Source organism: Dromiciops gliroides, chromosome 3 (genome assembly GCF_019393635.1).
Source record: "Dromiciops gliroides isolate mDroGli1 chromosome 3, mDroGli1.pri, whole genome shotgun sequence".
Lineage (NCBI taxonomy): Eukaryota > Metazoa > Chordata > Mammalia > Microbiotheria > Microbiotheriidae > Dromiciops > Dromiciops gliroides.
In genome coordinates, this window is record NC_057863.1 from 589,338,136 (window position 1) to 589,354,520 (window position 16,385).

Here is a 16,385-nt window from a genome sequence, read left to right on the forward strand (position 1 = left end):
AAAAGGTTTGGAACAACTCCTGTGGTAAATGGGATAAAGAATAAATTGGGGGGAAAATGTTTAAAAAAAGAATAAATTGGGGGGGGAAACAAAAATAAATTAGGGAGTGAGAACCCACACATGAACATGCACATACCCACCTCCGTTGAGTGCATGGACCATACATAACTGCACCTGGACATATCTGCAAATTAATACATAGGCCTACATGTTAAGCATACATGCCTGAATTGTGAACACACACCATTCTGTTATTTCCACTGCAGAGGTCATAGCATTTCTAGGATTAAAAAGTATAAGGATGAGGGGCAGCTAGGTGGCACAGTGGATAGAGCACTGGCCTTGGAGTCAGGAGTACCTGAGTTCAAATCCGGCCTCAGACACTTAACACTTACTAGCTGTGTGACCCTGGGCAAGTCACCTAACCCCAATTGCCTCACTAAAAAAAAAAAGTATAAGGATGCTTGGAGATCATCTGGTCGGCACAGAAGTTTTCAGGATTGTGCACTCAAAGCACAGAGAAGAATTATTCATGGGCCTACACACAGGAGCACATACGTGTATACCCTTCCTGTTCAGCTGTCTGTATCTTTCTCCCAAGAATCCTTCCTTTCTGGGAAGGTGGCCTTGAAGCCCCCACCATGTCACCCACCTTTCCCAGCAAGTGTATGCTCTGTGCGTGCGTGTGTGTGTGTGTGTGTGTGTGTATTCATACAGTGAGACTGTGTTTACATGTGTGCCTGCGTGTGCCCAAACCTGTGCCTCTGTGTACCTGTGTGTTTTCCCGAGTGTGTGCCTCTGTGTGTTTCCCTGTGTGTGCGTGCGTGCGTGTGTCTGTCTGTGTGAGAGTGTGTGTGCAGCCTCCGCTGCAGCCAGGGCCCCGCCCCTCCCTTTTCCGCACTCCTTGCCAGGCCGGTGACTCAGTGACGCTTTCCTGCGGCTGGAGCCGGAGCGGAGCCGGAGCCCGAGCCGGGTGGGCCAGGGCACCTCTGGGCTGTGAGTCCGGGCTCTGGGCGGGGTGGTCATTTTGTTTTGTTTTGGGTGGGGGAACTTCAGAAGCCGGGGCTCCGCAAAGGGGGCTGGGGGAGCTCCAGCCACCGCAGTGGCCCCTGCTTGGGGGGGAGGGGGAAGACGCGTCCCTGGCGTCCCAGGGCTGCGGATGGGGGGGGGGGGTAAGAGAGAGGAGGAAGGAGGAGCGTCTCCTGCAGCATCCCCCACCCCCGCCAGAGCAATGGCTGGGAATGGAGGTGGGGGCGGGGCTTGCGGGAGGCCCAGTTGGGAGGAAGAGGGGAACCGGGAGGCTGAGGATGAGGATAAGGGTAAGGATGCTCTGGTTTTGCTTGTACTCCACAAGGACGGAGTGTATGTGGGGGCGCTGACTGACCGAAGAGCCTTCCTCCCCTCCCACTCCTCTTCCCTCCCTATCAGCCCCGGGATCCTCCTCCAGGTCTAGGCCTCCCAAGGTCTTGGAGGTAGTGGGCATGTGTGCCAGAGACCCTTTGGTGGCAGGGCCTAAGGAATTGTCAGGCCTGCCAGGCACGTTAGTGGAGCCCAGATGACTGATCAACACTCAGTTCCATATGGCTATGGATATTTCATCATACTATCAATAGCACATGCACACAGGTACCACACACATACACATTACTCATACCTTACACTATACAGACGGGGCACACAACCACACTACCCAAGTACACTGCACTTAGAAAAACACACATGTATACAAATATACATACAACACATAAATTATATGCATGGGCATGCAGCAATATACACGTATCCATGTGTATACACAGCCCCAGATGCGCACAGCACAGACATATCTCATAGCCACCATACTTGGGGATTTGAAAACCATTTCAAAGACAGCTCCCTAAACGATATTTTATCCCCTCTTCCCTCCTTACACCTTGTGGTGGCCGTTCTCCTCCTTTTACCCCTGCCCCATCACTCCCCTGCCTTGCTAGACACCTTGGCAGGACAATTTCTTATTTTCTGTAAGCCTTACAAAATGGATTCTAGTCGGTGATGACACCCTCTCTGAGTCCAAACCTAAACTTGTATTTGTTCTAGTCCCTGCTATTCACAGGGAGGGTAATGACTGATCAGGCCTAGAGCAACAGGAGAGAGAGGGCAGACAGAGCTAGGTATAATGGGAACCATAGCAACAGAAGGTAGAAAGGACCTCCTGATGTGGACGCCAGGAGGAGTCTGATTCAGTCATTCAAGGTCTTTCTACTCAATGCCTCAGTGTTCCGATCCATCTAGTAATCAATCAATCAACTAACAGCTATTAATTAAGCCCATATTATGTGCTAGCCCGTGGAAATACAAATACAAAAGTGAGGTAAGTTCTGCCTTCAAAGGCTTTGAAAGTAAGAGGTGGGGGCAGAAAAAAGTAAAAATGGGATCTATATGTATACACAGCCCCAAATGCACACCAGTGAGAAATATGATATATACAAAAATGTGTACTGGTAAGTTAATAAAGGCTATACAGTATATAAAATATGTACACCAAGAAGTTAATACAGAATATACATATATATATATACACACATATATATTTTTTGGGGGGTGGGGCAGGGCAATGAGGGTTAAGTGACTTGCCCAAGGTCACACAGCTAGTAAGTGTCATGTGTCTAAGGCTGGATTTGAACTCAGGTCCTCCTGAATCCAGAGCCGGTGCTTTATCCACTGTACCTAACTGTACCTAACTGTCCCCTAGAATATATATACTTTTAAAGTACACAGGGTTGGGAGAAGGAGTAGAAACTGGAGGAATCCAGAAATACCTTCTAAACAGGGTAGCTCTTAAATTGAGCCTCGAAGGGAGCTAGGAATTTCAAGAAGCAGCAGCAATGAAGAAGAATATTCCAGGCCTGTGGGACAGGAGAGGAAACATGTCTCGGGAAGAGCAAGTACTCTACCTTGGCTGGAACCTGGAGGGAGTAAAGAAGAAGAATATACATTTAGTCTGGAAAAATAAGTTGGAGCCAGATTGTGAAGAACAATCTTTGCCTAACAGAGAGGAATTTGTATTTTATCCTAGAGGAAGATGAGAGGCACTGGAGCTTCCTGAGCAGGGGAGTGACCTGGTCAGTCCTGTACTATAAGAATATCACGTTGGCAGCTGTGAACATAGAATCATAGAATCACAGAATCACAAAATCGGAGGGCTGGAAGGGAACACTAGGCCAACCCATACACAAAAGGAGTCCCCCCATTTAACTTATGGGCCAAGTGATCCTCCAGGAAGTGCTTGAAGACCTTCAAAGAGAGAGAACCTACCACCCTCCTCAGGCAGGCAGTCCTTTTCACTTCTGGACAGCTCCATTTTTCTCCTTTCTTTCCTTCCTTCTTTTTGTCCCTTTCTTGTTACGTTCTAAGTTCCAAATCGTCTCCCTTCCCCCTTCCCCACACTAGAGAACAACACCATTTGACCCACATTTCCATACTACTCGTACTTCTTTTTATCAGTCCCTTCTCTGGAGGTGGATAACATCTTCCTTCATAGGTCCTTTATAGTTGATCTGAGTATTTCTAGTACTCAGAATAACTTTGTTGCTCACAATTATCCTTTGAACAATATTGCTGTTATGGTATACAATGTTCTCTTGGTTCTGCTCACTTCATTTTTACTATTTCATACAAGACATCCCAAAGTTTTCTAAAATCAACCAGTTCATCATTTCTCACAACACGGTAGTCTTCCATCACAATCATACACCACAACTTAGCCATTTCCCAAATGATGGGCATCCTCTCGATTTCCAGTTCTTTGCCACCACCAGTTCCATTATTATTAGGAAGTTTTTTCCTGATACTAAACCTAAAATGGATTCTTTTCCACATCTATCCATTACTTCTGGTTGTGCCCTCTGGGGCCAAACAGAGAAAAACTAATCTCACTTTAACTTGTTAACCCTTTAAATGATTGAAACAACCATTTTGTTCTCACTGAGTCCTCTCTTCTCTGAACTGAACATCCCAACTTCCTTAACCTAAATGCATTGGACTTGAATTCAAGATCCTTCTTCATTTTTGGTGCCCTCATCTAAATGTTCTTCAACTTAGAAATGTCATTTTTCAATAGTGACACCTAGAACTGAACACAATATTCTAGGAGTGGTCTGTCTAAGGCAGGGTACACCTTATTCCTATAAGCTATACTTCTTTTAATAATGTGATATTAGCTTTCTTAGATATCACATCACATTGCTAACTCATATTGACTTTGAGTATTGAGTTTATCATGCACTAAAATTGCACTATTTTTTTCAAACTGCTGTCTAACCATGCCTCCCCTGAACTGTACTTGTAAAGCTGATTTTTTTTTTTAAGTGAGGCAGTTGGGGTTAAGTGACTTGCCCAGGGTCACATAGCTAGTAAGTGTTAAGTGTCTGAGGCCAGATTTGAACTCAGGTACTCCTGACTCCAGGGCCAATGCTCTATCCACTATGCCACCTAGCTGCCCTTTTTTTTTGTAAAGCTGATTTTTAAACCCAAATGTAAGACTTCATTTATCCCTTTGGAATTTCACCTTATTAGAGCCAATCCAATGTTCTTACCTATTGGTGAACACAGAGTGCTTATTCAGTCACTTACTTAGCTGTGTGAGCCTTGGCAAGTCACTTAACCTGTTTTGGTTTCCCCACCTGTACCATGAGGAGAATAATAGTAACTACCTCAGGGTTGTTGGGAAAATCAATTGAGATAACATATATAAAGCACTTTGCAAACCATAAAACACTATACAAGTTCTGGTTATTATTATAATTATTGTTCTTTGTTATTGTTCAGTCATTTCAGTCATATCTGACTCTTTGTGACCCCATTTGGGATTTTCTTGGCAGAGATACTGGAATGGTTTGCCATTTCCCTCACCAACTCATTTTACAGATGAGGAAACTGAGGCAAAATGGGTTAGGTGATTTGCCTATGGTTACAGAGCTAGTAAGTGTCTAAGGCCAGATTTGAACTCAAGAAGAGGAGTTTTCTTGACTCCATGCCCAGCACTCTATCCACTGTGCCACCTAGCTGCATTATTCTTGTTTTTGTTGTTGTTGTTATAGCATGACTGTCATCCATCGTGTTGGCTATTCTTCCCAACTTTGTGCCATCTGCAAATTCTATGAGTATTCATACCATTCATGGTTTTATCCAAATCATTGATAATTGAGGCAGTATGTCTTACTGCCTAGAGTGCCAAACTTGAAGTAAGGAAGACTTAGCTTTGAATATTGCCTTAGAGGCTTACTAGCTGTATGACCTTGGGTAAGTCAAGTAACCTCTATGACCTTCATTCTACTTTCCTTCCAAATGAGGGAAGTGGACTTGATGGCCAATAAGGTCCCCTGCAGCTCTAAATGTATGATTCTGTAATACATAGCACAGGGAGAGACGCTGTTTGAAGCATCTAGGTGGGGTAATGGCTAGAGTGCAGGGTCTGGAATCAGGGAGACATAAGTTCAAATCTAGTCTCAGGTGTTTACCAGCTAAGTGATACTGGGCAAGTCACTTAACCTCTGTTTGCCTCAGTTTCCTCATCTGTAAAGTGGGGATAATGATAGTCCCTACCTTCCAGAATTTCTGTGAGGATCAAATGAAATAATATTTCTAAAGTGCTTAGCATAGTGCCTGGCACATAGTAGATGCTATAAAAATGTAATAATAACTATTGTTATTATTACAGATCTCTTGGAAACTTCACTAGAGAATCCTGCCATGTTGAAATTAAACCATATACTATCATACTTCCAGTCGAGTTCATCGACAAGTTCTGAAGTTCTTTAATTTTATTATTATCTAGTCTGTATGTGTCTTGTCTTCTTCATAAAAATAGTTTGAGATGTCTTTAGTTATAGCTATGTGGGACAGTGGAACTTGAATTCAAATCCAACCTCAGACACTGAAGAACTATGTGACCCTGAGCAAGTCATTTACCCTCTATATGCCTCAGTTTCCTTATCTGTAAAATGGGGATAATAACAGTACCTATCTCCCAGAATTTTTGTGAGGATCAAATGAAGTAAAGTACTTTGCAAATATTAAAATTCTATATAAATGCTATTATCATTCTAAGTATTATACTTTGTAAAATGTTTTACTGAAATCTAGGTTAACCATAATTTAGCATGCTCCCTTATCCACCAGCTTAGTTGCTCTATCAAAAAAAAAGGAAATGAGATGACATTAGTAGGACCAACTCTTGATGAAAGCATTCTGGCTATCTTTGCAAGCACCAGTTCTTTTTTTTTCTGTTCCTTCACCACTTCCTAAATGATCCCCAGAACTGAAGTCAAGGTCATTGACCTTTATAGGAAAATTGGGACAACACATCCCCTTCTCCAGTCTTGAGATACCATCCTAATTTTGTACAGTCCTTCAGATATCTGTAGCTTCAGATATGGTAGTTCAGTAATCACGTCTACTGGTTCTTTCAGGACCAGAAGTAGTTTGTCTGGTCCAGGTGTCTTGAATTCATCAAGAAAAATTCTTACCACCTCTTTACTTCTCTAAGCTATCAAGTTCCCTCCTCACCCTCTCTCTTCTGTCATTTCCACTGAAAATGTTATTCTCCTTGACAGAGAAAATGGAAGCAAAATTGGAATGGATTAGCCCTGTTTTATCTCGGTTATCCATTTATCATCCCATCAACCTCAAAAAAAGGTCCTATCCCTTCTCTGATCTTCCTTTTTTTATGAATATAGTTTTTAAGAAAAGAAAGAAACCTTGTGTGTGTGTACTTAGCTCCCCTTGCTAGCCTTAGCTCATTCTGAGCTTCAGCATTTCTGATGCTATTTTTACAGAACCATGCTGTGCTGTTATATTCATCCTCTGTTACCTGGTCTTGCTTTCATTTTCTGTACATTTCTGTTTCAAGTCTAAGTTGGTTGGTGAGTTGCCTCTGTATTTAGGGACCCAAAAATCCAGTTCTCAGACACCACCTTTTTAGCTAGCCGTTTCCTTTTCAAATGAGAAGCCTGTGGAACATCTATTTAGAAATGTCCAATGGACAATTAGTAATGCAGGATTAGAATTCAGGAGATAGACCAGGGCTGGAGATTTCAATCTGAAAGTCACCTACATAGAGATGATAACTCCATGGAAGTCGATATTGCTTAGAGAAATTAGAGACAAGAGGGCTCCAAACAAAGTCCTTGGGTACCCCTACAAATGATGAGGAGGGAGACTAGACACTGACGATGATTCAGCACAGGAGCAGGAGGAGGAAAAGCCAAACAGGTAGGAGAGCCAGAAGAAGAGAGCAGTGTCACAAAAATCCAAGCAGGAGGTTGCACAGTGGATAGAGTGTCAGGCCTCAAGTCAGTACAAGCTGAGTTCAAATCCAGCCTCAGACACTTACTAGCTGTGTGATCCTGGGCAAGCTTCTTAACCCCAGTTGCCTATAATAATCCAGGCAGGAGAGAGTATCCTGGAGGAGAAGGGTGGTTGGTATCAAATGCCGGACAGAGGTCAAGAAGGATGATGACTGAGAAGAGGCTTAGAAACTAAGATCATTCCTAACCTTGGATAAGGTGATTTCAGTTTTATTATGAGGTCAAAAGCCAGATTGCAAGGGGTTGTATGAGGGAGAGGAGAAGAGGAGGAGACAACAATTATATATACTTTTTATCTATGAGTTTGACTTGAAGGTGGGTAGAAGATCTCTACAGTACCTTCTAGCCCCAAGTCTGTAGGGGCTTTGTTTTTATTTTTCTTTAAGTCTAGGAGGCCTTGGTGGCCAGATCTCTAAAGTTTTGTGGCTGTTTTTCCCTGGAAAGGGCCAATTTAAATGGCTGGGGATGGTTCACCCCCTTTCAGCTTTCTTTTGTGTGAATTCTTCCATCAGATTGTAAGCTCTTTCAGGGCAGGTACTGTCTTTATTTTTATTTGTATTTGATTCCCCAGCATTTAGCACTGTGTGTGGCACATAACAGGTGTTTAATAAATGCTCATTGACTAATTTATACACAAAGCAATTTCAGTAAGTCAATAAGCATTTATTAAGCACCTGCTGTGTACCATGCACTCTACTAAGCCTAGGGATGCAAAGAAAGGCAAAAGACCATCCCCCTTCTCAAAGACCTCATTGTCTAATGGAAGAGGTGGGGACCGGAAGGGGCATTGGTAGCCATGGGGAACAGGATAGGCTCATATAGGAGGGGGGTGTTCCAGCTGAGCTCTAAGAAGTAGTGAGGGGGCGCAGCTAGGTGGCACAGTGGATAGAGCACCAGCCCTGGAGTCAGAAAGACCTGAGTTCAAATCTGGCCTCAGACACTTAACACTTACTAGCTGTGTAACCCTGGGCAAGTCACTTAACCCCAATTGCCTCTGCTCTCTCCCTCTCTCTCTCTCTCTCTCTCTCACACACACACACACACACACACACACACACACACAAAAGAAGTGGTGAAGAGGGATGGTATTCAAGCCTTATGCAAAGGCACTGAGGGGGGAGATTCACTGGGAAAGTTCATGTCCTCTCTTCCTTTTCACTTTAGGGCATCCTTACTTAGTGGCCTTGGTCAATCTTAACCCATTAAATTAAACAAACAATTAGTAAGCACCTATTATTAATAAGGCCCTGTGTTTGGCACTATAAATACAAAAAATGTTTTCTCTCTCCTTTCCCCCCCCAACAGTTAGGATGTTCGCAGTACAGTCTGGGCCTCCTGAAGCCCCATTCCTGGGGGGCCCACCTGCCTCTGTGTCTCAACACGACTATGAACCAGACAGTAACTCCAACTTTGTGGCCAGCACCTATGATGCCAATGAGAATTGGAGCCGAGGACTTGGTGGGGCCCGGGGTCCTGGTCTGGGTGGGGGGGAACTGCCCCTCATGCAGAACCTTCCCTCAGTCCCCTCTGACAACCAGGCTCCCCTGGGCAAGAGGCAGCCCTCCACCCATGGTCTCCCGGGCCCTCAGCCTGATGGCTACTTCCTCCCGACAGTAGGGGAGATGCGCAGCCCACCTGAGGGGGCTGAACTTCCCATAGCTTCAGGGCCCAAGCCAGAGAAGGGCAGTGGGGAAGTGGCCACGGCTGCTGCTGGCTCCCCCTTGGAAGATATTGGCTATGCCAGCAGCTCCCTGAGCGTAGAAAGTCCTGAGAGCAGCCCAGGGCCCTCCTGGGATACCCCCAGCCCCTGCCCGGGCCCCCCAGAGCCTGGTCCAGCCCCCAGTGCCTTCCTACCCACTGTAACTCAGGCAGTGCAGCAGCTGCTGGCTCGGGAGCGCTACAAGGAACAAGAGAAAGAAAAACACCACGTTCACCTGGTCATGTACCGTCGTCTGGCGTTGCTACAGTGGATCCGAGGCCTCCAGTGCCGTCTGGCCAGCCAGCAGGCCCGTCTGCAAGAGAGCTTTGACACAATCCTGGACAACCGGAAGGAGCTGATCCGAGGCCTCCAGCAGGGGCTGCAACCACGACCCCAAGACAGAGGCTGAATGCTGACCTTGTCCCATCCTCCATCCCAGCTTCCTCCCCACTCTGTGACCCATTGCTTCCTAAATCCAGTCTCCCCCTGGGGCCGGCCTACACTCAGCTATCCCAGGGCTGATGATCCTCTTTGAGGGTTCTCCACACCTTGCTGCTTCTTCTTCCTTTCATTCTCCAATGGCTTCTTATCAAGGCTCCCTGCACCACTCCAGCCCTCCCCACCCTGTGCTTCCCTACCAGAAGGTTTATGGAAGGTGGTGACTGGTATGTCCGGATTATCAAGGATTTGAATAATCTAGGTTGTCCCTCCACAGTAAAGAGATTAATCAACTGTGGGAGCCCTGCCTAGAATGATAGATTGTCAGAGCTGGGAAGGCCCTTAGACACCTAATTCCAGTTCTTCCAGGAGAAGACAGGGAGACCATGGTCAAGAAGGAACCTGCTTGGAATCTCCTTCGGGAGATGGTAGCAGAACTTAGATTGGAAACCAGGTCTCCTAGTTCCTGGGCTTGACTTGGAGCTGTGTCTCCTCAACTAGTTTCTTTATCTGAGTTCTGACCCCGAAGCCACCTGAGAAGATGAGTATCAGTAATATTTATTTATGACTTATCTCGATAAGAAGAAATGTACATTCATAAATTAGATTATAATGAACAAGATGTTTGAAATGCTGGGGAAAGCTCTCTGTCTCTGAGTCTTCTGTGCTAAGCTCAAAGAATTTTGGACCTCGAATTTATTTGATACCATTTCTTTAAAGCAGCCTGCCAAGTGATAGGGATGCCAAAGCCTAGTCTTGGAAGGAAGAATGCCAAGACTGATGGATGAATGATTGGATAGTTAGATGGATGGATGGATGGATGGATGGATGGATGGATGGATGGATGGATGGATAGATGGTACATGGATGGATGGATGGATGGATAGATGGATGGATGGATGGATGGATGGATGGATGGATGGATGGATGGATGGATAGATGGATGGATGGATGGATGGATGGATGGATGGATGGATGGATGGATGGATGGATGATGTCTAACGAGGCTACCTGGCATGGTACAATCCCTTAGGTCTCTGGAGAAATTGAGACCCTGAGTCAGAGAACAGCTATTCCATCCACTCCTTTATTGGGAACTGGAAAAAAAGTGAATTGCCAGTCATTGGAGGCATTCAAGAGCAGCTAGATGGTGCAGTGGGTAGATTGCTGGGCTGGAGTCAGGAAGATTCATCTTCCTGAGTTCAAACCTGGCTTCAGACACTTACTCTCTGTGTGACCCTGGGCAAGTCACTCAACCTTGTTTGCCTCAGTTTCCACATTTGTAAAATGAGCTGGAGAAGGAAATGGCAAATGACTCCAATATTTTTGCCAAGAAAACCCCAAAGGGGGTCACAAAGATTCAGACATGACTAAAATAACTGAACTCGAGAAGAAGCTAGATGACTACTTCTCAGGGATACTGTAGAGAACAATTCTGTACAGTTATGGGCTGGATGAAAGAATCATAGATTTAGAGCTGGTTTTTGTTCATTCGTTTTTCAGTTGAGTCCAACTGGACCCTATTTGGGATTTTCTTGGCATGGATACTAGAGTGGTTTGTAATTTCCTTCTCCAGCCCATTTTACAGATGAGTAAACTGAGGCAAACAGGGTTAAGTGACTTAGGGTCACACAGCTAGCAAGTGTGTGAGGCAGTATTTGAACTCAGGTCTTCCCAACTCGAGACCTGGTACTCTATCCACTATGTCACCTAGCTACCCCTTTAGAACCAGATAGGACCTTAGAAGTCATCTAGTCCAATTCCATCATTTTACAGATGAGGAAACTGAGGACCAAAAAGATCAAGTAACTTGCCCATGGTCACACAAATGTGGCAGCAATGGAGAACTCCCATACTCTGATTCCAAACTCAGTGATCTCACTAGATATGCTCTGAGGTCCCTTCCAGCTTAAATCCTATGACTCTATGAGTAAGTACATCTGAACATCCACATGGGGCTGTGATGATGATGTATGTTGCTTTAGGACCTCGGTTTTCCCATCTATAAGATGGGGAGGTTGGACAGGGGGTCTCCCTCTAAGGGCTCATTCAGCACTTAAGTTTGGGTCTGAGATTTTAGCATCCACTGGCTATCCAAGCTTACCCTCTCTCCTTCCTTGGGAGATAGGTGGCAGGGTGAGGGTAAAGAAGGGGCAGAGAAAGGTAGGTGCTTGGGGACCTGGGCATTTCTTACATCTTCATTCAGCTCAGTGTCCGCCCTGGGGCAGTGAGTTGCCCTCCCCCATTCTCCTTTCTGCTTTCATAAATTTCCCTTAAGAGGAGATCGAGCCTTGGGCTGTTTATTTTCCAAGAAATTTCTCCTTCTGATCTCTGATCTTAGCAGCAACCTAACCCAAACTGGCTTCTATGAGGCAGAAAGAGAAAGGAGGAGTTGAGGCAGAGCCTCTGCCCTCAAGGACCACACAGTCTGAGGGGGAAAAGGTAGCCCTGTCTATATGAAGCCTCTGGTATAAAGGGAGGCTCAGACCTGGAATACACACAGAGAACACTTAAAACAACAGGGATAGACTTACAGATCGGAAGAGACTTCGCAGGACATCTAGCCAACCACCTCATGTTACAGATAAAGAAGCTGAGTCACAGCGACTTGCCCAAAGTCACACAGGTTTTAAGCCTCAGAGGCACAATTTAAGTCCAGGTCTTCTGATAGAAGAGTTAGTGCTTTTGCCATTGTACCGCGCTCCCTCCCACTGAAGTCCTAGCTGATGCCTCATTGTGACAAGGAGTTAATTCTGGGTTTTCAAAAGCCATGCTGTCAGGGACTAAGCTCTGCTAGGTCTTACCAGGCTCGATGAGCTTGGAGTACCCATATGATAGACTGTGTGTTTTGGTCTGAGGCCTAGCCTTGAGAAGTCTGAAAAGGTTCCTTGCCAGGTTACCCACCTGGCAAGAAAGATGAATTTCCCCACTGTGGCCAGTCTATAAGACCATATCCTAACGTCTACAGGAAATGAGATGCTTGGTATTCATGGAGGGGAGTCATCATACTGATGAAATCCCCTCTCCTTGAAATGTGAAGACCATTAACTATAATCTGGGCAGAGACCTTCCATTGAAGCCCTCCTGCCCCTTTGCCTTACAGAGATCCCCAGAGGGATTCTAGAGATTCTGGTCAATAGAGGTTGGACATGCCAGAGACCCCCCAGAATAAGAGAGACCAGAAACCCCCAGAGAAGAAGATAAAGAAATTAATGCTGTGTTGGGCTCACAGACTCCTTCCATTATGCCCACTGGGAGTTTCCCCAAAGAATGGGCTTCCCCAGAGGATGTTGGGTAGTTCACACACAAATGGAAGAAGGTCACACTGGTAGTAAATGTCAGAGGTGGGATTTGAACTCAGGTCCTCTGACTCTGGGCAGATAGGTGGTACAGTGGATAGAGCACCGGGGCCTGGAGTCAGAGAGACTCGTTTTCCTGAGTTCAAATCTGGCCTCAGATACTTAGTAGTTGTGTGACCTTGGGTAGAGCACCAGGGCCTGGAGTCAGAGAGACTCGTTTTCCTGAGTTCAAATCTGGCCTCAGATACTTAGTAGTTGTGTGACCTTGGGTAGAGCACTGGGGCCTGGAGTCAGAGAGACTCGTTTTCCTGAGTTCAAATCTGGCCTCAGATACTTAGTAGTTGTGTGACCCTGGGTAAGTCACTTAACACTGATTGCCTCCCCCCTAAAAAAACAAATGAATCAACCTTCTCTTTTTTCCCAACATAGCTAAAAGATTCCCTTTTTGTTATTGTCCTTAGCATTCTTTACTAACCGATCCATTACTCATTCTGAGCTTTAGTGTTCCTGACACTATTCACACAATAATTTCCAGGCTATTCTATTGTGTTCTTTTTCCATCATTCCCCCACCCTCATTACTTCCACCTTCTTTTTTCAAAAATCCATTTTTTAAAAATCAGCTCACTGAGCACCCACTCACTCTTTAGCTCTCATTATTTTCCTCCTTAGAATTGTTTTTTATTCCCTGTAGTTTCTCATCCTCCTTGGGATTATCTCCTCTGTAGAATTGAAGAACATGGGAATCTCACCTATCCTTTCTCTGAAACCTTTTAAATTAATTCTCCCCAAGACTAAAGTCCATGTCAAACTATACCCCCTTTCCCCTTCTTCTGAACTATAAATCCCAAAGTGGAGTGGTGACATCCCCCAAAGGTTCCCATCATTTCTACTTTAGAAACTTTTGGTCAACATCAGGTCCAGAACAACAGTTGTTGAAGAATAAGGCTATCATTAAAACAAAGCAATGATTTTCCAGTGCTTTTGGTAAAAAATAAGAGTGTCGACAGAGGAGATCAAGAAAACTGGAGTCCATTAATACATTAGGCCTTCATAACAAATGATCTGTTTCTGATTTGTTTCCTGCATGTTTGACCAATGTTTTCCTTCCATCCAGACAATTTGGCTTTTGTTTCTCTATTGATCTTCACCAAGTTTGCCTCCTCTTGTTCTTGGATTTCCTCATATGAATATATCTTCTTCAATACTTTTTTTTTTTTTGGTGAGGCAATTGGGGTTAAGTGACTTGCCCAGGGTCGCACAGCTAGTAAGTGTTAAGTGTCTGAGGCCGGATTTGAACTCAGGTACTCCTGACTCCAGGGCCGGTGCCCTATCCACTGCGCCACCTAGCTGCCCCTGAATATATCTTCTTAAATCCCTATTTCATTCCCTTTATCTATTCTATTCTTTTTAAATTAAGATTTACATTTCCAGAGCCACATTCTAGGCATAAGTCCTATCCCTTTGAAACCTGTGGTTTAATTTGCCTCCTTGAGGTAGGGTCTTTAGTTCAGGTTGCTTATTATCCAGAAGCTGCCCCTAAGCTGGGCCCTATGGGCAATAAACAAAGGTCTATGGTGGAGGTCAGTCTCAGTCTTTTTGTCATAATAAATCAACCCTTCTCTAAATATTCTTCTCCCTGCCTCCTCATTCCTTTCTTTTACCCTTGAACACCTTGCCAGATCTACCCATTGGTTCCGGGATAGGGCATCATCCAGAGAGATCAGGTAGAGGCAAATGGGTAGGATAAACTTTCAGGCCAAGTGATCTGCTAGGTGCTGCTGGGAACTAGACAGTAGTAACTACAGTGTGGATGCTTTACAGGGAAGTTGTCATTTCTGGGATGCAGTGGAAAGACCTCTGGACTAAGATTCAGTCGACCTAAAGAGCAACCAGAGGAAGGTGATCTAGGTAGCAAAGGCCCTCAAGATCATGGCAGGGGAATGATCATTTGAAGAAACTGGAGGTGTTTAGACGGGAAGACAGAAGACTCAGGGAATACATGATTGTTGGACAAGGAGGAGTAATAATTGTAGTAGTGGTGGCAGTGGTGGTGGTGGTGGCAGTGGTGGTGGTAGTAATAGCAGCAGCAGCAACAACAGAAGAAGAAGGAGAAGTGGGAGTAGTGGTGGTGGTAAAGGTGGTACCACCTTTGGTAGTGGCAGTGGTGGTAATGGTGGTACTAGTAGTAGAAGCAGCAGCAGGTAGTCTTTTGTAGCACTTTAAAGTTTACAAAGCACTTTACACATTTTATCTCATTTGATCCTCACAACAACCCTGGAAGGAAGGTGCTATTGCTATCTCCATTTTGCACAGGAGGAAACTGAGGACAGAGGTTAAATGACTTCTTATGATCACATTGGAGATGGGTAGGGAACAAACTTATATCAAGCATCAACTATGCACTAGGCATTGAGCTTAGTGCTTTACAAACCCAGTTTCCCACTATAGAGGCACTACTAAGGAGGGATTTTTGTAGAAGAAACCTTAGAGTGCTAATCAAATATGTTACTATTATTGGCAACAGAAGCTAAGAAGGCACCTATAAAAAGCAGACAATCATGGAGTCCTGGAAGAGCCCTTGCAAACAGGGAAACTATGTTTGGTTGAGCATCCATAATCTCCATAGAGACGGAATACTGGCAGACTTGCTTCCTCCCCTTCAATTCTAGACCCAGTTCATTCTTTGACTGTCCTTCAAGGTTCAGTTCCAGTGCCACCTTCTACATGAAACATTTCTTGATCCCCCAACTTTCTAGTGCCCACCTTCCAAATTCCCTTATATCTATTTTATAACTGTTTTGTATATGAATTAATGAATGAAAAACCATTTATTAAGTGTTCACTAAGTTTAAGGCACTGTGCTCCGCAGTGGGGATATGAATATAAAACACAAGATGGTCCCTGCCCTCCAGGAACTTACAGTCTAATATGGAAATATAACACAATATAGGGTATTAGTGAGCATGTAGGGATGCTTTAGTTCTGAGAAGTCACAGGAAGGGTGAGTAGACTCATGGGATAATCGACTGAAATGTCTTTTCCAGGAAGGGTAGCGATGATTTGATTATTGTTCCCGGAGGAAGGGTACTAGAGGCAGCACAGCCAGAAAATGGCTATAGTGCCAATCAATGAGTTTAGACCTCATTGTGGTGAATGCTCATTAATCAGGAGCTCAGGGCTCCAGGGTGGAAGATAGACACCCTGTTAGGATAGGGGAAGTATATGCTGTTTCATCTCTCCTCCTCCTCCTCCTCCTCTCTCTTCCCCATGATTGTAAGATCTTCTAGGTTCTTGGAGCCACAGGTGAGAGCTGGATGACAAGGGGACACCAAAGGTGGATGAGAAGCCCGGAAAAGCACACAGGGAGCCCTTGTGCCAGATGTGCTAGTTGCACACGGAAGTGCTATGGCTCCCAAGAAGCTGTAGTAGGTGCAGGGGCCACACCCTGCTAAAACCATCTTGGCAGATGGGTTTATGGCAACCAGGTTGAGGGTAACCAACAGCCTCAAACCTGTCAGTGAGTTGGGGGATGTATACCCCAAGCATGTGGAGACCTCCCCAGTGGAACGGGATGAGAACAATTTGTTCCAATGGCCACAGA

The 16,385-nt window shown here is 45.0% G+C and overlaps 1 protein-coding gene across 1 annotated transcript; it reads left to right on the plus strand.

The window, feature by feature from the left end:
• Positions 1-785: 785 nt before the first annotated feature.
• Positions 786-10,222, plus strand: C3H1orf216 (chromosome 3 C1orf216 homolog). Its single transcript, XM_043995255.1, has 2 exons — positions 786-996; positions 8,652-10,222. Exon 2 carries the CDS (start codon positions 8,657-8,659, stop codon positions 9,452-9,454), a length of 798 nt encoding a protein of 265 aa, XP_043851190.1. The 5' UTR covers positions 786-996; positions 8,652-8,656; the 3' UTR covers positions 9,455-10,222.
• Positions 10,223-16,385: the final 6,163 nt, after the last annotated feature.